Here is a 27,824-nt window from a genome sequence, read left to right on the forward strand (position 1 = left end):
GAGACTTTGTGCAGCAGGCCTTCATGGTAAAATAGCGGCTAGGAAACCACTGCTAAGGACAGGCAACAAGCAGAAGAGACTTGTTTGGGCTAAAGAACACAAGGAATGGACATTAGACCAGTGGAAATCTGTGCTTTGGTCTGAGGAGTCCAAATTTGAGATCTTTGGTTCCAACCACCATGTCTTTGTGCGACGCTGAAAAGGTGAATGGATGGACTCTACATGCCTGGTTCCCACCGTGAAGCATGGAGGAGGAGGTGTGATGGTGTGGGGGTGCTTTGCTGGTGACACTGTTGGGGATTCATTCAAAATTGAAGGCATACTGAACCAGCATGGCTACCACAGCATCTTGCAGCGGCATGCTATTCCATCCGGTTTGCGTTTAGTTGGACCATCATTTATTTTTCAACAGGACAATGACCCCAAACACACCTCCAGGCTGTGTAAGGGCTATTTGACCAAGAAAGAGTGATGGGGTGCTACGCCAGATGACCTGGCCTCCACGGTCACCAGAACTGAACCCAATTGAGATGGTTTGGGGTGAGCTGGAAAGCAGAGTGAAGGCAAAAGGGCCAACAAGTGCTAAGCATCTCTGGGAACTCCTTCAAGATTGTTGGAAGACCATTTCCGGTGACTACCTCTTGAAGCTCATCAAGAGAATGCCAAGAGTGTGCAGAGCAGTCATCAAAGCAAAAGGTGGCTACTTTGAAGAACCTAGAATATAAGACATATTTTCAGTTGTTTCACACTTTTTTGTTACGTATATAATTCCACATGTGTTAATTCATAGTTTTGATGCCTTCAGTGTGAATGTACAATTTTCATAGTCCTGAAAATACAGAAAAATCTTTACATGAGAAGGTGTGTCCAAACTTTTGGTCTGTACTGTAAACTGAACAGGTGTCGTGGTGAATATCTACTCATGGAAGATCATGCTTCTAGAACCATCTTTGCTAAACTGTTAAATCCATGAGATTAATTTGGTTTCCTTGTGAAGCATTACATAGCGCCCAATGAGACCTTTACTCAGCAGCAATATACTCCTTCTATTAGTGGCAGGTCCAGATTAGGGAATCCACTCTTCCACCTCCCAAATATCTCCACCTCTTAAAAAAAAAAAATGTCCGTAATTTTTGTTGGGAACACAGGAAGATGCAACAAAAAAGCCTACCTGGCTCCAAGCAAGCACCCGACCGGCGCGTCTGGCTCCGAGAGAGCCTCCGACCGGCACACCTGGCTTAGAGCGAGACCAACCGGCGCGCGTTGCTTCGAACTCTCCCGACGGGAGGGCGTTGCTCCGAACGGGCCCGACGGGAGGGCGTTGCTCCGAACGGGCCCGACGGGAGGGCGTTGCGCCGAACGGGCCCGACGGGAGGGCCGTTGCTCCGAACGGGCCCGACGGGAGGGCCGTTGCTCCGAACGGGCCCGAGGGGCGGCCGTTGCTCCGAACGGGCCCGAGGGGCGGCCGTTGCCCCTCCCCCCGGGTGCGGACGTTGCTCCGAACCAGTCCGAGGGGCGGATGTTGCTCCGAACCAGTTCGAGGAGCGGGTGTTGCTCCGAACCAGTCAGAGGGGCGAACGTTGCTCCGAACCAGTCCGAGGGGCGAACGTTGCTCTGAACCAGTCCAAGGGGCGAACGTTGCTCTGAACCAGTCCGAGGGGCGAACGTTGCTCTGAACCAGTCCGACTAGTGTCCCTCAGGGCTCATTCAAATGTCTGTTTTTAGTATATTTTCTCTTTTATTAGAGATCGAGCTGGCCCTTAGTAGACTACAAATAAATAAAAAAAAATAAAAAAAATTGTATTATACATTGGGGTGCGTGGGTGTGTGTGGTGCGCCCTCCAAGGCTTAGCACCCTTATCCTCATCTTTTCTGAGCAGGGTTTTAATCATCAGCAATGCCTGGTTTTCCTTTTATTTCCTCAGTTCAGAAGAGACCTCGTTTGGCACATGAACGGGTCTCATGGGTGAGCCTCACATTGAGTCTGAGGGGTGTGCCTTACTCTGAAGGAGTCCAAGGGGTGTGTCTTCCTCTGGATGAGTCTAAGGGCTTTGACAAATCACATTGACTGCTGCAGGGAGCTGAATGCGACAAGATCTGCTGTAGTGAAATTTTGGCCTCTCTGTTTGTCCCTGTTCCACCACCTTCTCTCTATAGTGGTGTTTGCTTTGACACATGGCCATTTTCTGCATTGCATGAACTTTCCGGCCTCAGACCTCGGACTTGTACAACCATCCATCACATACGCCCATACGACAGCAAATAGCATCTGCTACTGAACAAGACTCCAGGAAAGCATTGGAATCTGATTTTTATACAGAAGACTGTCGAGTGAAAGAAGATTAAAAAAAAAATGATCAACCTCTACGAGATTCATCACTTCGAGGCGCCAATATATAAATCTCCTTCTGCTGGGAGGTGGGGGAGGGGATGTGCCTTGCCTTGAAAAGAGTTGTAGTTTTGAATGGCAACAATCGATTTTACCATTGAATTTATTGAAAAAAAATGGAGAGAAAAAAAAATCCAAGTTTGGTGAAATAGAGAGAAAAAATAAAAAAACCTCAAATTCCGCCATCGTTTTTGTTTTGTTTTCTTTCTATGTCGATCATTGGGCAGTAAAAAATACCAAGCATTATGGTTTTTCGGGTCAGTATGATTTTCAATGCGCAGGATACAGTACATAACCCTTTTTTTAAAAAAAAAAAAAAAAGCAAGAGAAGACCTCTATTGATTGGAGGAGATGCATTAATTGGTGTACGGTGGTGTTTCTCGTCAAAGCTGCCGGTCAGGATTTTAGGAAAGCTGTGGCTGTGGCCCGGAAATGTCGCTCACTGTCAATCCAATTACTCTGCCGAAATGGAGGGGTCAGGGGTCACAAACCCGGACGAGGAAGGTAAAATGACACCGCACTGGCCCACAACGATGGGAGACGACATGCCAACTGCTAACTGGCAGGATGCCCCCAGGAATATTTATAGACACTAGTGCAGATTTATTAAGACTGGCATTTTATACGCTAGTCACTAGAGTAAATTTCAGCAAAATTTATTTAAAAAAAAACAAAAAAAAACACTTAATCTACTGAATTTTTGACTGTCGTAAATTAATAATTATAAAAATCAAAAAATTTATACTGGTCTAAAAGTTGTTGGCCCACACGTCCCTCATGGTAGTACATGAGACACATTTTCATCTTTTTTGGCGATTATGATGCATTAGAGTAGGAAATTTTACAGAATTTGTACATTTTTGGGAACAAACTTAAACGAAAAAGTGGAGTAAACTACTTGATAAATGTGAACCAGTGTTTCTTAGCATAAAAATACCTCATCTAATATATATAATTGTCTTATCCCGTCTGTCTGTCTGTGTGTCTAGGAAATCCCACGTCGCTGATTGGTCAGGCCGCGGCCAATCAGCGATGCGGGATTTGAGAACAAGATGTCGGCCGTTAGCGGCTTACCCTCACCCGCTCAACCTCACACCCTCACGCTCTGATGCTCACGCTCACACACTGACGCTCACGCTCATGCTCTGACACTCACGCTCGGACGCTCACGCTCGGACGCTCACGCTCGGACGCTCACATGCTCACGCTCTGACGCTCGGACGCTCACGCTATGAAGCTCACGCTATGAAGCTCACGCGCTCACGCTCGGACGCTCACGCTCGGACGCTCACGCTATGAAGCTCACGCTATGAAGCTCACGCTCGGACGCTCACGCTCGGACGCTCACGCTATGAAGCTCACGCTCTGACGGTCACGCTCGGACGCTCCCACGCTCACCCTCACACGCTTCCACGCTCACCCTCACACGCTCACCCTCCCACGCTCACCCGCTCCCACGCTCACCCGCTCCCACGCTCACCCGCTCACCCTGTGCTAGCCGGTCATCTCCCGGCTACTCGCAGCAGAAGTACCCAGACCGGCGGCCTCGCTAACCGGTCCTCCAAAATTCATTAGGGGCCCCGGGGGGATACATTGGGGGGTTAATTTAAAGTAGTGCGCAACCCATTTAAACACTGCTTTGCTGATTAGTTGCGCCCGGTCGGCCGCATACATATTCTAGAATACCCGATGCGTTAGAATCGGGCCACCATCTAGTTTATTATATTCTGCTTCTATGTCATCTTTGTTGCTCCAGTTACAGTCAGACTGCTTCCCCCTCTGGCAGCTGATAATACGGTTTCCTTCCTGCTTCTCTTACAGAAGGAGTCCACTCTGCTATACTGCGGGTGCACCACTCCTTTCCGTCACGGCTGTATCAAGTGAGACAGACAGTCGCTCTGGATCCGTCTGTAGAAGGTCACTGCGCTTGGCATTGCAGACGCCTTCTTGATCCTCTCATCTCTGTAGTGTAGTGATATCCTTCTCCCTTTAGGACCCATCAGCGACCTCCACCTTCTGCTGCTAATAGACACACTCTTGCTTGGTAGTTAAAAACTCTCAGTGTCTCCAGAGAGTCGCCGGTGATAGATCTATGTTCCTCTCTCAAGGCCTGGACTGGAGTACTAATAGTTGGCCATTTTCTTCTTGGTGTTCCCTTGGAGGACAGTTGGCCTTATCTCTCTGGTGTCTTCTCTAGCTAAGTGTATCCCCTTTGTTTGTTTACCTTGTTGTCTTTAGTTGCAGTGGAGCCTGACTAGTGTTCACCCCGTCCTCTCCCTATCTAAGGCCTAGCTCTAGGGACATTCAGGGATTAGGTTTCCTGCTCAGCGATAGGTGCGGAACCTATTTAGGGACGATTGGGGAGCTAGGGTGATATTAGATCAGCCTAGGGGTCTCCACTACCCCTTTCCCTAGTTGTTGGGCTCCCTTCCCCCTCTTTGTACACTAGTTTCTTCCCTCACCTTGCGTGACACTTTCTGACAAGCAGCACAGGAAGCTCTATTAGCTGCCTAAAGTACAGTTACTCATTATGCTGAGACTTGGCAGTGAGGACAGTGACGGAGCATGTGTGACCACCAACACTCAGCTTATCAGATGGATGTGCACATACACTGTGAACGCTATATGGCACCATACTATGTAAGAAAATTCTTTTTAAAAGAAAATAAATTGCAAATGTTTTCCTTTTTATGATCTATTCAATGAACGGAGTAAACTGTACACAACCATCATTTTAGCAGCCCCATCTTCAACTTTTCCTAATCTGTCCAGGACCCAACAATAACCATACTATTAGCAAAAAAAAAAAAAAAGACGAAAAGGGCAATTATTTATGAAATGGTAATTATGATTTCAACAAATTTTCCACAAATCAATAGTATGAAGTGAATATTATATATACAGTCATGGCCGAAAGTGTTGGCACCCTTGAAATTGTTCAAGAAAATTAAGTATTTCTCCCAGAAAATTATGGCATTTACACATGTTTTGTTATACACGTTTATTTCCTTTGTATTGGAATCACACAAAAAAAAAAAAAAAAAAAAAACCTGGAGAAAAAAGACAAAATTGATGGCACCAGTAGCGTAATTATTAGTCTGATGGGAACCAGTGTAAGATTTGTACCAGGGCCCCCGCCCTCACCCCATCCTGATTAAATTTTATTATACTCACCAGTGGAACACATAGAAGAAGTATAAACGCACTCCCCATAGTCATCCATAAAGTATAATGCACTCTCCATAGTCAATAATAGTAGTATAATGCACCCCCATAAAAATCCATATTAGTATAATGCACCCCCATAAAAATCCATATTAGTATAATGCACCCCCATAGACATCCATATTAGTATAATGCACCCCCATAGACATCCATACTAGTATCATGCACCCCCATAGACATCCATACTAGTATAATGCACCCCATAGACATCCATAGTAGTATAATGCACCCCATAGACATCCATACTAGTATAATGCACCCCACAGACATCCATACTAGTATAATGCACCCCATAGACATCCATACTAGTATAATGCACCCCCATAGACATCCATACTAGTATAATGCACCCCCATAGACATCCATAGTAGTATAATGCACCCCATAGACATCCATAGTAGTATAATGCACCCCATAGACATGCTAGAAACAAAGTTATTTACCCACAATTCTGGAAAGATCCAGCCCATTTTTGGGGTTTTGTGTGAAATTATGTCCAATTTGCCTTTTTCTGTTTTTTTTTTTGTGTTCTTGCAAGATACACAAAGGAAACACAACACGTGTATAATAAAACATGTGGAATTTGCAATAATTTCCTGGTAAAAATACTTCATTTTATGTTACAATTTCAAAAGGTACCAATATGTTCGGCCATGACTGTATCTGTTCCTTTCTCTACTTATGAGCCCATTTCCCTGCCCCTGCCTCCTAAACTCATTATTTACTCAGAAAAACAGGTCAATATCCTTGCTGAAAACAAGAGGGGATGCCCGCTCACTGAGGGATCAGATACCAGCGGCCTATTGAAGTCTATGGGAAGGGGGGAGGAGCAGAATGAGACAGATAATGCTGCTGCTTTCTAGTAAGTGTTTTTCTCACCACATCGCTGTATTCACAGCTACACTGCTGTATAATGTCCTACATGCTGCTGCTGAATATGGGCTACATAGAGACAGGGGAGCAGGAAAGTATTATTCCTCTTGGTTACACACAGGATAGATTATTCTGAACAGCGGCAGTCACAGAAACTAACTCTTTGCTGTTTTACTAGACGCTAAAGATAGAAAAATGTTTCTATGTCTTCATATACAATTCTTGTTGTGATCAGGAATCGAGCTTCCTGTAGCCCAAAAATGATGAATGCAGCAGAGGAGGAGTATGTTGACCTTTTGGGAGGCAGTGACCCATCCATTCTTTGGTTATTAAATGGGTTGTCCATTATTCGGACATCCGTTTCTCAATAACGATGATACCACAGTTTAGAATAAAAACAGCCTATCCTCCCCTTCTGGCAGTGCCAACGCAGTCTGTGCCAGGCCTCCCGAGGATCATGTGATGTTGTTAGGTCATGTGAGCCCTGCAACCAATCAGCGACCGGTTTCACTCCATGTAGTAGACATTCGGAGGAGGTAAGACAGCAGCAACAGCATTTGTAACTCTTCTGGGTGTCAGCTTCATCCAAAGGAAATGAAAGTGATTAGCTGCTGGGCTTGCATGACATAATAGCGTACCGCAAGCCCCAGGAGACCCTGAAACGGCGTTGCTGGAAGGGAGTATAGCCTATTTTTATTTTACATGAGGGAATACAGCAATTGAGAAGGGATTGTCAGAGTAGTGAACAATCCCTTCAAGGACAGGCAGCGCAGGCTGATTATAGCAGGACTGCAAAATTAAATATCTGTCTCATTGTTACTAGATTAAAGTAAATGAAAGGGTCACCTGGCACGGGCGGCTTCCACTGCGAGTCCCAGGAGATTTCCCTGGCCAGTTGCAGCACATTCAGTAATTGCAGCCAAACAGCGTTCTGCAGCGGCCCCGTCTCTGCTCGCCTTCACCTGAGAGACAGACATTGTACAATCAGCATATTACAATATTATGTTCCGCCCAGGAGGAACCGTCTGTGGCTGCTTTTTTCGTGCCTGGTAGAAGTACATCTAAAGTGAAAAAAAAAAAAAAAGCAACTTTTGAAAACAGTCTGTATTAAAAATCCACTGCCGTCCTAGGTGCACAGCTCCGATACAGAACGAAGTATTTCTATGGTAACAGACTACAGAAACTTTGAAGTCAGATTCTCTGGAGTTCCGTCTTTGATTTTGAAATGAAAAGTTCAATGAGGAGACTAGAAAATAAAACTGCGGATAGAAGCCTTTTTCCTAAATTTAGGAAAACAATTTACGGGAAAGATAAAAGAAAAAAATAATTACAATCCTTGGTAAATCTTGACCAGTGGATGCGGCTTTTTTCAATACATGCTAATTACAGGTATGAGAAGGTGAACGTTGGCGGCAGGTGGCGGTGTGTGTGAATTGCCGCTGTACGTCCCACTATAAAGCCAAAAATCGACGTCCGAAAGAAATAATGGTATTAAACTGCTAATGTATTAAAGCTGCAGATTATGTAATATTAATCACTGGGTCTAGAGAAAAAGACTATGTAAGAAATACGACCCTCATTCCCCACCATCGTAAGAAAACATATATATAGCACAGATTCATATGATGATGTTGCATCACCAACGGTGACCCCAAAATTAAAAGTACCCCTATTTGTTCCTCAAACTGCCCCTAAAAGAAACAGTCCTTATTCCTCTGTATAAAAGAAATGCAGCCTGTAGGTACATTGATGTCATCATGCCTGCCAAAGCTCAGCACCGATCCGCAAAAGGAAAGTGGGCTGTAGTGTACAAGAATATAACTACTATAATACTGCCCCTATGTACAAGAATATAACTACTATAATACTGCTCCTATGTACAAGAATATAACTACTATAATACTGCCCCTATGTACAAGAATATAACTACTATAATACTGCCCCTATGTACAAGAATATAACTACTATAATACTGCCCCTATGTACAAGAATATAACTACTATAATACTGCCCCTATGTACAAGAATATAACTACTATAATGCTGCCCCCTATGTACAAGAATATAACTACTATAATACTGCTCCTATGTACAAGAATATAACTACTATAATACTGCCCCTATGTACAAGAATATAACTACTATAATACTGCCCCTATGTACAAGAATATAACTACTATAATACTGCCCCTATGTACAAGAATATAACTACTATAATGCTGCCCCCTATGTACAAGAATATAACTACTATAATGCTGCCCCCTATGTACAAGAATATAACTACTATTATACTGCTCCTATGTACAAGAATATAACTACTATAATACTGCCTCCTATGTACAAGAATATAACTACTATTATACTGCTCCTATGTACAAGAATATAACTACTATAATACTGCCTCCTATGTACAAGAATATAACTACTATAATACTGCTTCTATGTACAAGAATATAACTACTATAATACTGCTCCTATGTACTAGAATATAACTACTATAATACTGCCTCTATGTACAAGAATATAACTACTATAATACTGCCCCCTATGTACAAGAATATAACTACTATAATACTGCCTCTATATACAAGAATATAGCTACTATAATACTGCCCCCTATGTACAAGAATATAGCTACTATAATACTGCCCCCTATGTACAAGAATATAGCTACTATAATACTGCCCCTATGTACAAGAATATAACTACTATAATACTGCCCCTATGTACAAGAATATAACTACTATAATACTGCCTCTATGTACAAGAATATAACTACTATAATACTGCCCCTATGTACAAGAATATAACTACTATAATACTGCCTCTATGTACAAGAATATAACTACTATAATACTGCTCCTATGTACAAGAATATAACTACTATAATACTGCCCCTATTTACAAGAATATAACTACTATAATACTGCCCCTATGTACAAGAATATAACTACTATAATACTGCCCCTATGTACAAGAATATAACTACTATAATACTGCCCCCTATGTACAAGAATATACAGTCATATGAAAAAGTTTGGGCACCCCTATTAATCTTAATGTTTTATAAAAATTGGTGTTTTTGCAACAGCTATTTCAGTTTGATATATGTAATAACTGTTGGACACAGTAATGTTTCTGCCTTGAAATGAGGTTTATTGTGCTAACAGAAAATGTGTAATCTGCATTCAAACAAAATTTGACCGGTGCATAAGTATGGGCACCCTTATCATTTTCTTGTTTTAAATACTCCTGCCTACTTTTTACTGACTTACTAAAGCACTTTTTTTGGTTTTGTAACCTCATTGAGCTTTGAACTTTATAGCCAGGTGTATGCAATCATGAGAAAAGCTACTTAAAGTGGCCACTTGCAAGTTGTTCTCCTGTTTGAATCTCCTCTGAAGAGTGGCATCATGGGCTCCTCAAAACAACTGTCAAATGATCTGAAAACAAAGATTATTCAACATAGTTGTTCAGGGGAAGGATACAAAAAGCTGTCTCAGAGATTTAACCTGTCAGTTTCCACTGTGAGGAACATAGTAAGGAAATGGAAGAACATAGGGACAATTCTTGTTAAGGCCAGAAGTGTCAGGACAAGAAAAACATCAGAAAGGCAGAGAAGAAGAATGGTGAGATCAGTCAAGGACAATCCTCAGACCACCTCCAGAGAGCTGCAGCATCAACTTGCTGCAGATGGTGTCACTGTGCATCGGTCAACTATACAACGCACTTTGCACAAGGAGAAGCTGTATGGGAGAGTAATGCGAAAGAAGCCGTTTCTGCAAGTACGCACAAACAGAGTCGGCTGAGGTATGCAAAAGCACATTTGAAGAAGCCTATTTCTTTTTGGAAGAAGGTCCTGTGGACTGATGAAACCAAGATTGAGTTGTTTGGTCATACATAAAGGCGTTATGCATGGCGGCAAAAAAACACAGCATTCCAAGAAAAACACTTGCTACCCACAGTAAAATTTGGTGGAGGTTCCATCATGCTTTGGGGCTGTGTGGCCAATGCCGGCACCGGGAATCTTGTTAAAGTTGAGGGACGCATGGATTCCACTCAGTATCAGCAGATTCTTGACAATAATGTTCAAGAATCAGTGATAAAGTTGAAGTTACGCAGGGGATGGATCTTTCAGCAAGACAATGATCCAAAACACCGCTCCAAATCTACTCAGGCATTCATGCAGAGGAACAATTACAATGTTCTGGAATGGCCATCCCAGTCCCCAGAGCTGAATATCATTGAACATCTGTGGGATCATTTGAAGAGGGCTGTCCATGATCGGCGACCATCAAACTTAACTGAACTGGAATTGTTTTGTAAAGAGGAATGGTCAAAAATACCTTCATCCAGGATCCAGGAAATCATTAAAAGCTACAGGAAGCGACTAGAGGCTGTTATTTTTGCAAAAGGAGGATCTACTAAATATTAATGTCACTTTTCTGGTGAGGTGCCCATACTTATGCACCTGTCAAATTTTGTTTGAATGCAGATTGCACATTTTCTGTTAGTACAATAAACCTCATTTCAAGGCAGAAACATTACTGTGTCCAACAGTTATTACATATATCAAACTGAAATAGCTGTTGCAAAAACACCAATTTTTATAAAACATTAAGCTTAAGATTAATAGGGGTGCCCAAACTTTTTCATATGACTGTAACTACTATAATACTGCTCCTATATACAAGAATATAACTACTATAATACTGCCCCTATATACAAGAATATAACTACTATAATACTGCCCATATATACAAGAATATAACTACTATAATACTGCCCCCTATGTACAAGAATATAATGACGCGCCCCCTGGGACATATTCCTTTTTGAGGGGAATACCCGGCACCGGATCAGATGGGGGGTTGTAGTCTCCGAGCGGCTGTGACCCGGCCCGTGCCCAGGGCGTCAAGCTCAGTGTTATGTGGCAGCTTTACAGATGTTACTAAAGTTCTTTTGTGTCGACTACGCCACCCGTTGTGATGCGGTCACTGTGGCCGCCGCTGCAGCAGGGTCCGCTGAGGCTGATGGTGGATGCGCAGCTTGGTGGGATAACCCCCAACGGGAGGGGTATAGCCTCAGAGGGGACAGGCGCAGAGGATGGGGGTTGTGGTGGTGCTGTGCAGCCGGCAGTGAAGACAGAGTCGGGTTGTGCAGTTAAGGGTGTTTACTTACTGCAGATGTTGTACTGGTCACTCCAGCTGCTAGTGACCACCCGAGCCGTGCTGCGTCCACCAGGTCCTGGATCCAGCCAACCCCCAAACAAGTCCGGAGCGTGGCCCTGAGCTCTCCCTCTGTCCTTTCTTCAGCCGTCCCCACCAGTGATTCACCTAGGTCCAGCTCCCTCGGGCCTTCTGTTGGGACACCCTTGGCCCTGGGTTCCCTGACCCTTCATGTGGTGTGCCTTCGGGGTGAATATGGTGGGTGACCGTGGCAAACGCTGCCCACGATCTCCGGTCTCTGGCTAGGGATAGTTTTTGCCCCCACCAGCTTGGGTTCCGGTACCCTGATGCTGACTCCTCACCCGGTGCTCTAATTTGGGTTCTTGGGTCCCTTCAGTCTTCCCCCTCTGGGTCTTTCTCTGCTCCACTCTCTCTCTCTCCAGGGCTGCTGTTTCCTTCTCTCTCCTCTCCAACTCACTTTCTGCGTCTGAACTTGTCCTCTGCAGCTGACTGACCCTGATCTAAGTTGGTGCCCTCCTTATATATCCCTCTATGTGTGAGCTCAGGTGACCAGCACCCAATGAGCTCCTATCACTACCCAGACTGCTCCCCCTATCTGCCCCTACACTACATGGGATGTACCACCCCCCTCCCACTCCAGCCAGGAACAGGCTCGGTTGTACCTGCACATTTCTAAGTGGGAGTACCGTCGGCCTGCTCCTCTGAAATGGGATGTATGTAGTGCATGCAGTCTATCTGAGCTCAGTTCCACACTCCATCCTTACCCGGGAGTGGAATATCACACCTCTGGGTTGAGGTGCAATACCCCTGTAGCAGCCGAATCCTCAGGGTGCTACAATAACTACTATAATACTGCCCCTATATACAAGAATATAACTACTATAATACTGCCCATATATACAAGAATATAACTACTATAATACTGCCCCCTATGTACAAGAATATAACTACTATAATACTGCCCCCTATGTACAAGAATATAACTACTATAATACTGCCCCCTATGTACAAGAATATAACTACTATAATACTGCCCCTATATACAAGAATATAACTACTATAATACTGCCCCTATGTACAAGAACATAACTACTATAATACTGCCCCTATGTACAAGAACATAACTACTATAATACTGCTCCAATGTACAAGAATACAACTACTATAATACTGCCCCTATGTACAAGAACATAACTACTATAATACTGCCCCTATGTACAAGAATATAACTACTATAATACTGCTCCTATGTACAAGAATATAACTACTATAATACTGCCCCTATGTACAAGAATATAACTACTATAATACTGCCCCTATGTACAAGAATATAACTACTATAATACTGCCCCTATGTACAAGAACATAACTACTATAATACTGCCCCTATGTACAAGAATATAACTACTATAATACTGCTCCTATGTACAAGAATACAACTACTATAATACTGCCCCTATGTACAAGAACATAACTACTATAATACTGCCCCTATGTACAAGAACATAACTACTATAATACTGCTCCTATGTACAAGAATATAACTACTATAATACTGCCCCTATGTACAAGAATATAACTACTATAATACTGCCCCTATGTACAAGAATATAACTACTATAATACTGCCCTATGTACAAGAATATAACTACTATAATACTGCTCCTATGTACAAGAATATAACTACTATAATACTGCCCTATGTACAAGAATATAACTACTATAATACTGCTCCTATGTACAAGAATATAACTACTATAATACCGCTCCTATGTACAAGAATATTACTATAATACCGCCCCTATGTACAAGAATATAACTACTATAATACCGCTCCTATGTACAAGAATATAACTACTATAATACCGCCCCTATGTACAAGAATATAACTACTATAATACTGCTCCTATGTACAAGAATATAACTACTATAATACCGCTCCTATGTACAAGAATATTACTATAATACCGCCCCTATGTACAAGAATATAACTACTATAATACTGCCCCTATGTACAAGAATATAACTACTATAATACTGCCCCTATGTACAAGAATATAACTACTATAATACTGCTCCTATGTACAAGAATATAACTACTATAATACTGCTCCTATGTACAAGAATATAACTACTATAATACTGCTCCTATGTACAAGAATATAACTACTATAATACCGCTCCTATGTACAAGAATATAACTACTATAATACCGCTCCTATGTACAAGAATATAACTACTATAATACCGCCCCTATGTACAAGAATATAACTACTATAATACTGCCCCTATGTACAAGAATATAACTACTATAATACTGCCCCTATGTACAAGAATATAACTACTATAATACTGCCCCCTATGTACAAGAATATAACTACTATAATACTGCCCCAATGTACAAAAATATAACTACTATAATACTGCCCCAATGTACAAAAATATAACTACTATAATACTGCTCCTATGTACAAGAATATAACTACTATAATACTGCCCCTATGTACAAGAATATAACTACTATAATACTGCCCCTATGTACAAGAATATAACTACTATAATACTGCCCCTATGTACAAGAATATAACTACTATAATACTGCCCCTATGTACAAGAACATAACTACTATAATACTGCCCCTATGTACAAGAATATAACTACTATAATACTGCTCCTATGTACAAGAATACAACTACTATAATACTGCCCCTATGTACAAGAACATAACTACTATAATACTGCCCCTATGTACAAGAACATAACTACTATAATACTGCTCCTATGTACAAGAATATAACTACTATAATACTGCCCCTATGTACAAGAATATAACTACTATAATACTGCCCCTATGTACAAGAATATAACTACTATAATACTGCCCTATGTACAAGAATATAACTACTATAATACTGCTCCTATGTACAAGAATATAACTACTATAATACTGCCCTATGTACAAGAATATAACTACTATAATACTGCTCCTATGTACAAGAATATAACTACTATAATACCGCTCCTATGTACAAGAATATTACTATAATACCGCCCCTATGTACAAGAATATAACTACTATAATACCGCTCCTATGTACAAGAATATAACTACTATAATACCGCCCCTATGTACAAGAATATAACTACTATAATACTGCTCCTATGTACAAGAATATAACTACTATAATACCGCTCCTATGTACAAGAATATTACTATAATACCGCCCCTATGTACAAGAATATAACTACTATAATACTGCCCCTATGTACAAGAATATAACTACTATAATACTGCCCCTATGTACAAGAATATAACTACTATAATACTGCTCCTATGTACAAGAATATAACTACTATAATACTGCTCCTATGTACAAGAATATAACTACTATAATACTGCTCCTATGTACAAGAATATAACTACTATAATACTGCTCCTATGTACAAGAATATAACTACTATAATACCGCTCCTATGTACAAGAATATAACTACTATAATACCGCCCCTATGTACAAGAATATAACTACTATAATACTGCCCCTATGTACAAGAATATAACTACTATAATACTGCCCCTATGTACAAGAATATAACTACTATAATACTGCCCCCTATGTACAAGAATATAACTACTATAATACTGCCCCAATGTACAAAAATATAACTACTATAATACTGCCCCAATGTACAAAAATATAACTACTATAATACTGCCCCCTATGTACAAGAATATAACTACTATAATACTGCCCTATGTACAAGAATATAACTACTATAATACTGCTCCTATGTACAAGAATATAACTACTATAATACTGCCCCTATGTACAAGAATATAACTACTATAATACTGCCCCTATGTACAAGAATATAACTACTATAATACTGCCCCTATGTACAAGAATATAACTACTATAATACTGCCCCTATGTACAAGAATATAACTACTATAATGCTGCCCCCTATGTACAAGAATATAACTACTATAATACTGCCCTATGTACAAGAATATAACTACTTAAGTGTCCTGATCCTTATGGGGATAATATGTACATGAGCAGAGACATCCAATTCCACATATGATACCTGTAAACTATTCTCAGGTCACAGCCACATCCGCCCTCCGGGGACATTAGTCGGGGGGGCGGCAGGTTATCTGCATCTCTAGGACTCGTGGCGGTATAATTTATGAGGCACCGGTGGCCTTTATTACACCCTTTACGCTTCTTCTTACCCTTTTCAGCTTCTCAATTTGTCGGTTGCGGACAGCGGTGTTATCAATGGCGAGGACTTCCACCGTCTCCTCCTTTTCCAGCTGGTACTTATTGACACCGACGATCACTTCAGAACCTGCAGATGGAATCGTATTACTAAATCATTGATTGATTCATGGATGTAATAGTCATAATATTCACCCTGAGCCTCCTGGTTCAGGAGTAGAATTTCAGACTGACACTGGCAGCTCTATTGGTGCTAGCAAATCAATAAATATTTGTTGTAATGGTGTCTAAGGTGCATGTTTTACTCTGAGGTCCATGAGCTTTAAACCAAAACTCATCCTTCCAAGTAGCACCCCACAATGCCAGTGTCTATTATTTATCCAGATAGCGCAGATGTAGCAGAGCTGGTAGTTAGAATGCCCTATGGCTGTTAGATTTATAATACAATACTGCCACCTGCTGGTCATATTCAGCAAATGCATTGCGTCCTTTATATCCAAGGACTAAATTGTAAAATTTGCTGTCACCACTGTTCGTAAAACTCAAGGCCAGTGCCCAGGAGTATCCCTCTGGTCACACAAAACTTGTAGTAATGCCTGATCATGCTGCATTCAATCCCTATAAAGGGAAAAAAAAAAAACTGCATTTGCTGCATAGACCAGTCTAATTTGACCAGATGCAGTCACTGCTCTGTAACTTGACTATTTACTCCTTTTTGTTGGGCAGTTCTTCTTCAGCATTCTGACAGCACTATAAGTATGGGAACTTCCTTTCCCATCACTTCCCTGCATGCATTCTTTCTGACATTGTCCTATGAATTCTTGCACTGAGCTGAAAGACAGCCACTCTGGAGTTTGACAGACAGGAGAGCAGGAGCATGGAGAGAAAGACACCGGCCCCCACTTTCTATAGAGAGACAGTGACCGTGCCCATTTATTGTAGAGAGACAAAGACCGCCCCCCACTTCCTGTACAGAAATAATGACCCGCCCACTCTTTGTGCAGAGAAACGAAGACCCGCCCACTATTCCTGTAGCGACACAGACACAAGCCCTCACTTCTTGTAGGGAGACAGGCGACCTGCCCCCCCACTTCCTGTAGAGACCCACCCCCATTTCTTGCATTAAGATAACGACTTGCCCCCAATTCCTGTAAACATAAGACCCACCTCCTGTAGCGAGATGACCCGCCCCCACCTCCTGTAGCGAGACGACGACCCGCCCCTACCTCCTGTAGCGAGACGACGACCCGCCCCCACCTCCTGTAGCGGGACGACGACCCGCCCCCACCTCCTGTAGCGAGATGACGACCCGCCCCCACCTCCTGTAGCGAGACGACGACCCGCCCCCACCTCCTGTAGCGAGACGACGACCCGCCCCCACCTCCTGTAGCGAGATGTCTTGGCTGCTACAGGCAGATTGCACTTTGACAACAGATAGGGGAACAGCAAGTAACACAAAAGGGAGACACCTTATGCTTGGTACGTTGGAGTGATTTTTCAGAGGTAAAAATAAAATAAGGGGTAGCACGGTGGCTCAGTGGTCAGCACTGTACAGTAGGCAGCACGGTGGCTCAGTGGTGAGCACTGTACAGTAGGCAGCACGGTGGCTCAGTGGTCAGCACTGTACAGTAGGCAGCACGGTGGCTCAGTGGTCAGCACTGTACAGTAGGCAGCACGGTGGCTCAGTGGTCAGCACTGTACAGTAGGCAGCACGGTGGCTCAGTGGTCAGCACTGCACAGTAGGCAGCACGGTGGCTCAGTGGTCAGCACTGCACAGTAGGCAGCACGGTGGCTCAGTGGTCAGCACTGCACAGTAGGCAGCACGGTGGCTCAGTGGTTAGCACTGCAGCTTTGCAGCGCTGGGTTCCTGGGTTCCAGTCCCACCAAGGACAACATCTGCAAGTAGTTTGTATGTTCTCTACGTGTTTGCGTGGGTTTCATAGAATGGTAGAGTTGGAAGGGACCTCCTGGGTCATCTGGTGCAACCCCCTGCTCAAAGCAGGATTCACTAGATCATCTCAGACAGATGTCTGTCCAGCCTCTGTTTGAAGACGTCCATTGAAGGGGAACTCACCACCTCTCGTGGCAGCCTGTTCCACTCATTAATCACCCTAACTGTCAAAAAGTTTTTTCTAATATCTAATCTGTGTCTCCTCCCATTTAGTTTCATCCCATTGCTTCTAGTCTTTCCTTGTGAAAATGAGAATAAAGATGATCCTTCTACAATGTGACAGCCCTTGACATATTTGTAGACAGCTATTAAGTCTCCTCTCAGTCTTCTTTTTTGCAAGCTAAACATTCCCAAATCCTGCAACCGTTCCTCATAGGACATGGTTTGCAGACCAGTCACCATTCTGGTCGCTCTTCTCTGAACTTGCTTCAGTTTGTCTATGTCTTTTTTAAAATGTGGTGCCCAAAACTGTACACAGTATTCCAGATGAGGTCTGACCAAAGAGGAGTAAAGACCGATAATGACTTCACGTGATCTAGACTGTATGCTTCTGTTAATACATCCCAGAATTGTATTTGCCTTTTTTGCTGCTGCATCACACTGTTGACTCATGTTCAGTCTATGATCTATTAGTATACCTAAGTCTTTTTCACATGTACTGTTGCTTAGCTCTATTTCTCCCATTCTGTATATGCTTTTTTCATTTTTATTGCCCAGATGTAGTACTTTGCATTTTTCCCTGTTAAAAACCATTCTGTTGGTTGCTGTCCACTGCTCCAGTTTATTTAGGTCTTTTTGAATCCTCTCTCTCTCTTCTCTAGTATTAGCTATCCCTCCTAGCTTTGTGTCATCAGCAAATTTAATCAGTTTACCCTCAATTCCTTCATCTAAATCATTGATAAAGATGTTGAACAATACAGGTCCCAGGACGGAGCCCTGTGGTACCCCACTTGAGACATTCATCCAGCTGGATGTGAAGCCATTTACAACCACCCTTTGAGTCCGATCACTAAGCCAGTTATGAATCCACCTAACAGTTGCCTGGTCCATTCCATACTTGGTCATTTTTTCAATAAGGATGGTGTGAGATACCTTCTCCTCTGGGTCCTCCAGTTTCCTCCCACACGACAAAGAGTCAGGCTATGTGCCCACGTTGCGGAAATGAAGCGGAAAATTTGCGCATGTCCTTTCCCGGAAAAACGCATGCGGAGTTTCGCAAGCGTTTTTGACGTGCGGAATTGCCATGCGTTTTTTACTCCATTGAAAAGGCAATTCCGCATGCGGAAACGCAAAATTAATGGACATGCTGCGGATTTTTGTGCGCATCAAAAACGCTGCGGAAAAATCCACAGCATGGGCATAGAACTTGCGGATTCTCATTGGGGACCATGGGGTGCGGATTACATAGCGTTTTACAAGCGTTTCCGCAGCGGAAATTCCGCATCAAATACGCTTGTAAAACGCTACGTGAGCACATACCCTTAGTGATAGGGAATGTAGATAAAGTAAAATAAATACATAAAAGATAGCACTGTCTGAAAGTATGGGAACATTTTTAGGCTCCATTAATGTCAGCAAATAAGTGCACAATTCCTTTCTACAGAGATGTAATGATAAAGTCATCATCATTTTGTGCTGTTACCGTACAAGATCCATAAACGCTGACGCATTACAGGAATACGCTGCCATGTCACCTCTCACCTGAATCAATCCTGGCTTGTCTCCGGGCCGCACACTCCTCTATCCGCAGTTTTGGGATTCCCTCGGCCACGGCTCGAGCCATTCCACCCATCTCTTCTATCTCATTAATGAGCTGGGGTAGGACACAAGGGTATGGGGAAGAGAAGGCAAAGGGTTAAAGCTGCTGACCAACCAACGAGGATAGAGATGGTCTGACATAATACCGTCATATAGCGCCCAAGTGATATATAATGACTATAGTGCACCAACATAAAACAGTCCCTAAATAATACCGCTATACAGCACTTGTGGGATGAACTTTAATTTAGGGTAGTAAAGGTAATATCACTGGAGAAAGCTGTTGATATCTGACAGCAGAATTTAAATGGATGAGATCTGTGTGCTGATGGCTTCCATGGCAGCCAGAAGCAACCTTCACTGCCATCTTTGTACTCCCCTGAAGCACAGCCGGAGGCGATGCCTGATAGGGGATAATTAGTTGTCCTGTATAAGGCAATTCTATAGAATTACAGTATTTAGTACAAGTGAATAAATGATCACATGTTCAAGTCCACTAAGCAAACTTAAGGAAAAAAAAATGCAAATAAAATAAATAATAACAATAAAAACTACAACTCAGCAGAAAAATAAAAAGAGCCCTCACATGGCTTAGTCAGTAGAAATAATAAATAAATGTGTTATGATCCTGACAAAATGACAGCAAAAACAACAATTTCTTTAAAAAAGTTCTGATTTTTTTTTAATTTTTTTAAAAGCACTAAAATAAAATAAAAATGTAACACTATTATTATTATTATCGAAAACAGACGTAAAAACTTAACCCCTTAGATGATGCCACCACCAATAGCGACAGCATCAAGAAGACGTGTCAAAAAAAAAAAAAAAAAAAAAAATCCCTGGTCAATGGACAAATGCAGATGTAGCTGAGGGTAAGACCGGCTCTGCTACATCTGCACACGCGGATGCAACCTCACCTTCAGAGCCGCCTGGTACACGTCCTCGGTGAGGCACTCCATCATGTGGGAGCCCCCCCAGGGGTCCGCCACCTTAGGGATCCCGGACTCCTCCTGAATGATGATCTGGGTGTTACGGGCGATCCGCGCGCTCTTCACGGTGGGCAGACCTAAGGCCTCATCAAACGAGTTAGTGTGGAGCGACTGCGTGCCCCCGAACACTGCGGCCATGGCTTCGATCACAGTGCGAATGACGTTGTTGTACGGGTCCTGCCGATGTATGACAATCATGTCACCAGATACATAAATGCATCCTAAAATATTCTATCGTCGGGTTTCTACAGTCCACATGCATAGCTATGTGTAGACGTGGTAACAAACTGTGACTATGTAGACATATAGGTTTGCAGAGGAGCTGTAGACCCCGAACGATAGATTTCTATTTAAAGGGCTTTTCCCATGAACAAAGTTGATTTCCATCAATAGATCTTGGAATAATAATAACTTCCACAATTGGATGTGATTAAATAAAATGTTCCTGTGCTGAGATAATCTTATAAATGTGCCCCTGCTGTGTACTGTGTAATGGCTGTGTCTGACCGTACAGGACCATAGTCTGATCATACCACAGCTCCTGGGCAGGGGAGGACGCAAAAGAGTATACAGACAGAATCAGCTGTGATCCCCTGCTGTAATTTCTTTGAAGTAAAACATTGTTTACAAAGAGGCAGTGAAATTTTGTACCTCACAGAAAGAATCAGCTGTGATCCCGTGCTGTCCTGTCTGTTTACTCTTTTGCTTCCTCCCCTGCCCAGGAGATGTGGTATGATCAGACTATGGTCCTGCACGGTCAGACACAGCCATTACACAGTACACAGCAGGGGCACATTTATAAGATTATCTCAGCACAGGAACATTTTATTTAAACACATCCAATTGTGGAACTTATTATTATTCCAAGAGCTATTGCTTAAAATGAACTTTTGTTCGTGGGAAAACCCCTTTAAGACTATTTGTAAACTTGTTTCACTTGTCCTGCCATCATCGCACAGAACGGCTCCTTCTTGCATCAGCGTCTACAAGTGAAGCTCTGACTATTCGAGGGTCCTCACCTGTTCTGTAAGTGACCACCCAGACGTCTGGCAGTGTGCACGCAGCAACAGAGACTTCTTGTCCTTGGGCTGGAAGTTCTTCTCAATAAGATGTGCCCACAGCCTCCGACCTGCTCGCATTTTTGCAATTTCCATATAGAAATTCATCCCAATGCCCCAAAAGAAGGACAACCTGAGCGGGTGCAAAGCACAAAATCCAAAATACATACATTACTTTACTTATCCTGTATTATCCCAAGAGCTGCACTCACTATTCTGCTGGTGCAGTCACTGTGTACATACATTACATTACTGATCCGGAGTTACATCCTGTATTATACTCCAGAGCTGCACTCACTATTCTGCTGGTGCAGTCACTGTGTACATACATTATATTACTGATCCTGTACTGATCCTGAGTTACACCCTGTATCATACTACAGAGCTGCACTCACTATTCTGATGGTGCAGTCACTGTGTACAAACATTACATTACTGATCCTGAGTTACATCCTGTATTATACTCCAGAGCTGCACTCACTATTCTGCTGGTGCAGTCACTGTGTACATACATTACATTACTGATCCGGAGTTACATCCTGTATTATACTCCAGAGCTGCGCTCACTATTCTGCTGGTGCAGTCACTGTGTACATACATTACATTACTGATCCTGTACTGATCCTGAGTTACATCCTGTATTATACTCCAGAGCAGCACTCACTATTCTGCTGGTGCAGTCACTGTGTACATACATTATATTACTGATCCTGTACTGATCCTGAGTTACATCCTGTATTATACTCCAGAGCTGCACTCACTATTCTGCTGGTGCAGTCACTGTGTACATACATTACATTACGGATCCTGTACTGATCCTGAGTTACATCCTGTATTATACTCCAGAGCTGCACTCACTATTCTGCTGGTGCAGTCACTGTGTACATACATTATATTACTGATCCTGTACTGATCCTGAGTTACACCCTGTATCATACTACAGAGCTGCACTCACTATTCTGATGGTGCAGTCACTGTGTACAAACATTACATTACTGATCCTGAGTTACATCCTGTATTATACTCCAGAGCTGCACTCACTATTCTGCTGGTGCAGTCACTGTGTACATACATTACATAAAGTCACTGGTTATAGTTCTTACCTAGGTGCAAACTCATCGATTGTGAGCCCGGCTGTCAGTCCTGTCCGGCAGTACTCCAGGCCATCTGCTACGGTATACGCCAGCTCCAGGACAGCGTCGGCTCCAGCTTCCTGCATGTGATAGCCGCTGATTGAGATGGAGTTGAATTTTGGCATGTGCTGGTGAGAGGTAAATCAGGGTGGAAATGTTAGGAGCAGAGCAGTGCTGAGACACTGCCTGATCTGTACCAGGAGAGGAGCTGCACTTATGTCTGCAGAAACTGAGGAGGAGACATCCAGCCTTCTAGGAGATAGCAGCCCCCCAGGCCCCACTGACAGCAGCCCCCCAGGCCCCACTGACAGCAGAACCCCACGGCCACACTGACAGCAGAACCCCACGGCCACACTGACAGCAGAACCCCACGGCCACACTGACAGCAGACCCCCACGGCCCCACTGACAGCAGAACCCCACGGCCCCACTGACAGCAGAACCCCACGGCCCCACTGACAATGACATGGTGGTCACACACCAGCGAGCACTAGCTCTTGAGGGAAAAGAGGCCGCTCAGGAGCGTTCGTGCTGCTTGGTGGAATAGGGCTGTGTGCTGTGGCCTCTACACCGCAAGAGGAAGGAGACCCTGGCTAACAGAGTCAGGTAGTAGAAGACCCTCTAATCACAATACAACATCGCCCCCATAGTCCCTGTAGGACTTATGGACAGTGAAGCTGATAAAAATACCCTCGTTCTTGGTGAGCTGAAATTTAAAGGGGTTTTCCATCTTTAGAACGTGTACCCCAAAAGCAATAAGACAAGTAATAGTCACTCAACCCTCACCACAACCCTCAGTGTTTTGGGTGCAGTGGTGACATCACGTTGGCAGCTCCCAAAATCGCTGCAGCCAATCACAGAGTGCAGTGGCTTGGTTCATATCGCCACTGCAGTCAATAACAGAGCTCAACGGCTCGTGCCGTCCAAATCAGCAGGTCCACTGATTGGCTTCAGCGGTGATGTGAGCTGACGGCCTGATGTCACTACTGCAGCCTATCACTGAGCTCAGTGGACCTGCTGATGTGGACAGCAGGAGCAGTTGAGCTCTGTGATTGGCTGCAGTGGTGACATCACAGGAGATCTGTGGCCGGTAAGGTCCCTATAAAGACAGTGAAACACGGCCATGTGTGTGCAGCCGTACAGGCACGTAAGCGGAGAAGACCGGGGTTCGGGCTGCAGCCGGGATAATCATCCATGGTTTCCTCACCTGGGATGTGTACTGGAAGATGTCGGCGATGATTTTCATGGACGGCCCTGGAGGAAATATATAGGTGTTCCTGACCATAAACTCCTTCAATATGTCATTCTGGATGGTCCCGGTCAGCTTCTCCTGAGGACAGCCCTGCTCCTGCCCTGTGACCACAAACATAGCCAGGATGGGGATGACGGCGCCATTCATGGTCATGGACACGGACATCTTCTCCAGGGGAATGCCATCGAAAAGCATCTTGGTGTCTTCTACTGTGTCGATGGCCACCCCGGCCATGCCCACATCTCCATGAACCCGAGGGTTGTCCGAGTCGTATCCTCGATGGGTGGCCAGGTCAAAAGCCACGGATAATCCCTGCTGACCGGCTGCAAGAGAATCAAGTGCAAATATCAGGGAGAAAACCAGTAATCAAACCAGGAACCATGAGACTCGAGAACAAAACAAAACCAGGAACCATGAGACTCGAGAGCAAAAACAAAATCAGGAACCATGAGACTCGAGAGCAAAACAAAATCAGGAACCATGAGACTCAAGCGCAAAACAAAACCAGGAACCATGAGACTCAAGCGCAAAACTTGGAACAGAGACACAGACCATCACGGCTATACAATATTCTCTTTTTTTTCTTCCTTTTAGTGCTTTTGTTCAATTAAGGCTATGTTCACACATTGCTCTTTTGCGGCATCAAAAACCTCGATCTCTTGGCAGTAAAAAAAAGCTGCAGACAAAAAGCTGATTTAGCTGTGTTTTCATGCATTTTTCAGGATCCCAAAGTTCAGGTTTGATTCGACCATACAGACACGAACAATACATGGTGTTAGGGCACCAATGAAGACGTATGTGACGCTATAAAACGTATTTGGAAAACAGGGCAATTTGATCTAATTATTTAGGGGAAATTGTTTTTTTTAAGTCTGAAAAAATAGTGACTACTCTGAACAAAAAAAGATGAATTGGACAGGCATTGTTTACTTTTACACATTGGTAGGGCACTGAGTTGGTGGGGTATTGTTCACTTTTACATATTGGTAGGGCTTTATTTACCTGACAGATTGGTAGGACACGGAGTTGGTAGGGCATTGTTTACTTTTACACATATTACTAATTTAATTAAACTGTTCTAATATCCCTGCTCATATGAGGATAGAGACATTCTGGTTTAAAATTGGGAAAAGTATTTTTCCAACAAAACTGCCGAAAAAAGTGACAGCAGAGGTTTTGCTGCTTTTTTTTCCATTTACACAGCCTAAAAGAGGTTTTATAGAAAAAATAAAGTCATCTTTAGGTAGCAGCATCTCGAGAGCCATAACTTTTTTCCTTTTTTCCGTTAGCACCGCCCTATAATGGCTTGTGTTTTTAGGATACACTAAAGTTTTTATTGCTACCATTCTTCCTAGGATCCATATAATTGATTGAGAAATGTTTAACATTTTCTATTTTGGGGGTTGGAAGCGCAGAGAAGCAGCGATCCCGCCATTTTTTTATTCCCATAGTTTATTATGCAATAGCAATTTAACTTTCTTCTTGGGAGGCTATCATCTTTTTGTATTCTCATTTTTGTGATATACAAAAAATTTTGTGCCGTGCCCTATTAAGCAGATGCTTCTGGTGGCCCTAGGAGTCTTCATTGGGTTCCTGGCTGCCAAAGGAAACCATTGGACCCCTATGATTGCATTATGGAGTAGGGTCGCCTCGTGAAGAGCCGTAGCAAAACGATGGCACATCGGAAGAATAATCCTACCTGGCCAATGTAAAAGCAGAAAATGCTGGCTGCTAAGAGGTTAATCCGCCATCCAATAATACGGAAAGTCTGATAGTCCAGAATTTGTTTCCATCATTGAACTCCATTGTAAAACCCTCATAAGGTAATGGTCTCCTTACCCTTTATGTTGTCCCTATAGAACTTGTTGCTCTCCTCCACGGTGCTGAAGCCGGCGTACTGCCGGATGGTCCAGGGCCTGTGTGTGTACATGGTGGGGTACGGGCCTCGGGTGAATGGACTGACCCCTGGTAGCTCCTCGGGGAGCTCTGTGGTGTCCCTCTTGGTGTACAGAGGCTTTATTACTATGCCCTCCGGTGTGTGCCATCTTAGGCTCTCCGGATCTTTGCCTTTTAGCTGTTTCTTGGCCAGGGCTGACCATTCTGGATGTAAGGTTTGATGGCTCCTCTCAGAACAACATTTTCGGCAGATCTTCCCCCACAGCAGATGCTGCACTCTCACCCGCAGCATGATCGGAGGACTAGAATTCACAGCAGGTGGAGCTGATAGAGGAAAAGAGAGGGTATTATTACACAAGTGATTAAAGGGGCTGTCCGGCCCTAAGCTGCAAGTCTGCAGTCACATTGTGCGCACTTTGCATCGTGAGGATTCTACAGTGCCGGCGGTCATGTGACCCCAAGTATACGATTAGCGTACATGCAGTGACGTGCCAAGTAGACGTGTGCAGCCTCACTGACTGCAGGTGTACTGAGCGAGGCTGGACACGTCTAGTCGGAATGTGGCCGGAAGTGTGCATATCGCATACCTGTGGTCACGTAACTGCCCTGGAGGTTCCTCACAGCGCACATGATGTGAGGATTCACAAGTCTGCAGTCACATTGTGCGCACTTTGCATCGTGAGGATTGCACAGTGATGGCGGTCATGTGACCCCAAGTATATGAATAGTGTACTTGTAGCCTAAGGCTGGACACTCCCTTTAAACTCTTAAGTGGGGAAAAAAAATAGGAAATTTGTAATAAAATTATATGTATATGCCATTTGGTGTACACAGCTCCTAGGCAGACCACTGTGTCTCCACAGTTACAGACGACAAACAACTAGGATTTAATCACTGTATATAATTTTTTTGCAGTTTCTTGGAGAGGACACTACTTTAGACACTGACACATTGTAACAAACTCTCAGTGGATTCGCTCCGGAATGTTTCTATTCACCAGCAGCAAGCGGACATCTTGCAGATAAGGAGAAAATAAAACAACGTGTTTGAAAGCTGCAGAACTCGGGACTGGTCTCAGAAAAATGGAAAATCCCTTTAAAAAAAGTGCAGAAGGGGCGTGTCACCAGGAAGAATGAAAGTGTAGACACAAGAGCTGGCAATCACCTCTGTTTGGTCACTAAATACTGCTGTCAGTGACCCATATACACCTGTGATATGTACTAATCTGCAGAAATACTCACACTTGTGCAATGCACGACCCCTGTGTCCCCCAATATGTCTGGACACATAAATATAATGAGGTCTGGAGCTCACACTGTGCTGCCCCCTATAGAAGGCACAGAGGACGCCCACAACACTCTGACATTCTCACCTTATGTCCTGAGAGCTGCACAACGTCAGGAAACTGGATGGAACTACAAATCCCGGCGTGCTCCACGGTAGCTAATACGTCTCTTCCGGTGTCCAGTTACTTGTGTCTTCCTTCCAGAGGACGAAGCCCGTCGATTGGGTTCCATCAAACACACCCACTCCTGGGCATATATGTCACGTGACTGTCTTTGTTACTATGGCGGCCAGAGGACTGATTGTGCCTCAGTCATTATTATATAACTACAAGTATGTAGATTAATAGTAAGACGTCTTGTCAGTGCTAAGCAAATGGTTCACATGTGGCTCCTCTCAGTGGATCCCTGCAAAATACTGTGCACAATATAGTAATGGCGGCCATGGGGATTGGCACAGTGTATCCTAGTAGTGTGAGACATGAAAACTAGAGCATCTTTTTTTTTAAAAAAATGTATTTTACATTTTTATATCTTAAATATTTTACATTTTTATATTTTAAATATTTTTTATTGCATTTTGTATCATTACTTTACAATTCCAACTGT

At 43.3% G+C, this 27,824-nt stretch overlaps 1 protein-coding gene across 1 annotated transcript in view; it reads right to left on the reverse strand.

Moving 5' to 3' along the window:
- The window catches only part of MMUT (methylmalonyl-CoA mutase), a 66,417-nt gene extending 38,958 nt beyond the window's left edge, over positions 1-27,459 (reverse strand). Inside the window, exons 1-9 of the mRNA XM_073673948.1 lie at positions 27,305-27,459; positions 25,876-26,256; positions 23,992-24,359; positions 22,756-22,913; positions 21,614-21,785; positions 20,523-20,771; positions 19,549-19,660; positions 15,911-16,026; positions 7,334-7,449 (exon numbers count right to left, since the gene is read on the reverse strand). Coding sequence (XP_073530049.1) covers positions 7,334-7,449; positions 15,911-16,026; positions 19,549-19,660; positions 20,523-20,771; positions 21,614-21,785; positions 22,756-22,913; positions 23,992-24,359; positions 25,876-26,224 — 1,640 coding nt within the window. The 5' untranslated portion in view covers positions 26,225-26,256; positions 27,305-27,459. The remainder of the gene's footprint in view (positions 1-7,333; positions 7,450-15,910; positions 16,027-19,548; positions 19,661-20,522; positions 20,772-21,613; positions 21,786-22,755; positions 22,914-23,991; positions 24,360-25,875; positions 26,257-27,304) is intronic.
- Between the last annotated feature and the right edge of the window lie 365 nt (positions 27,460-27,824).

Source organism: Phyllobates terribilis, unplaced genomic scaffold (assembly GCF_046119375.1).
Source record: "Phyllobates terribilis strain yellow unplaced genomic scaffold, ASM4611937v1 Scaffold_3__8_contigs__length_932513732, whole genome shotgun sequence".
Lineage (NCBI taxonomy): Eukaryota > Metazoa > Chordata > Amphibia > Anura > Dendrobatidae > Phyllobates > Phyllobates terribilis.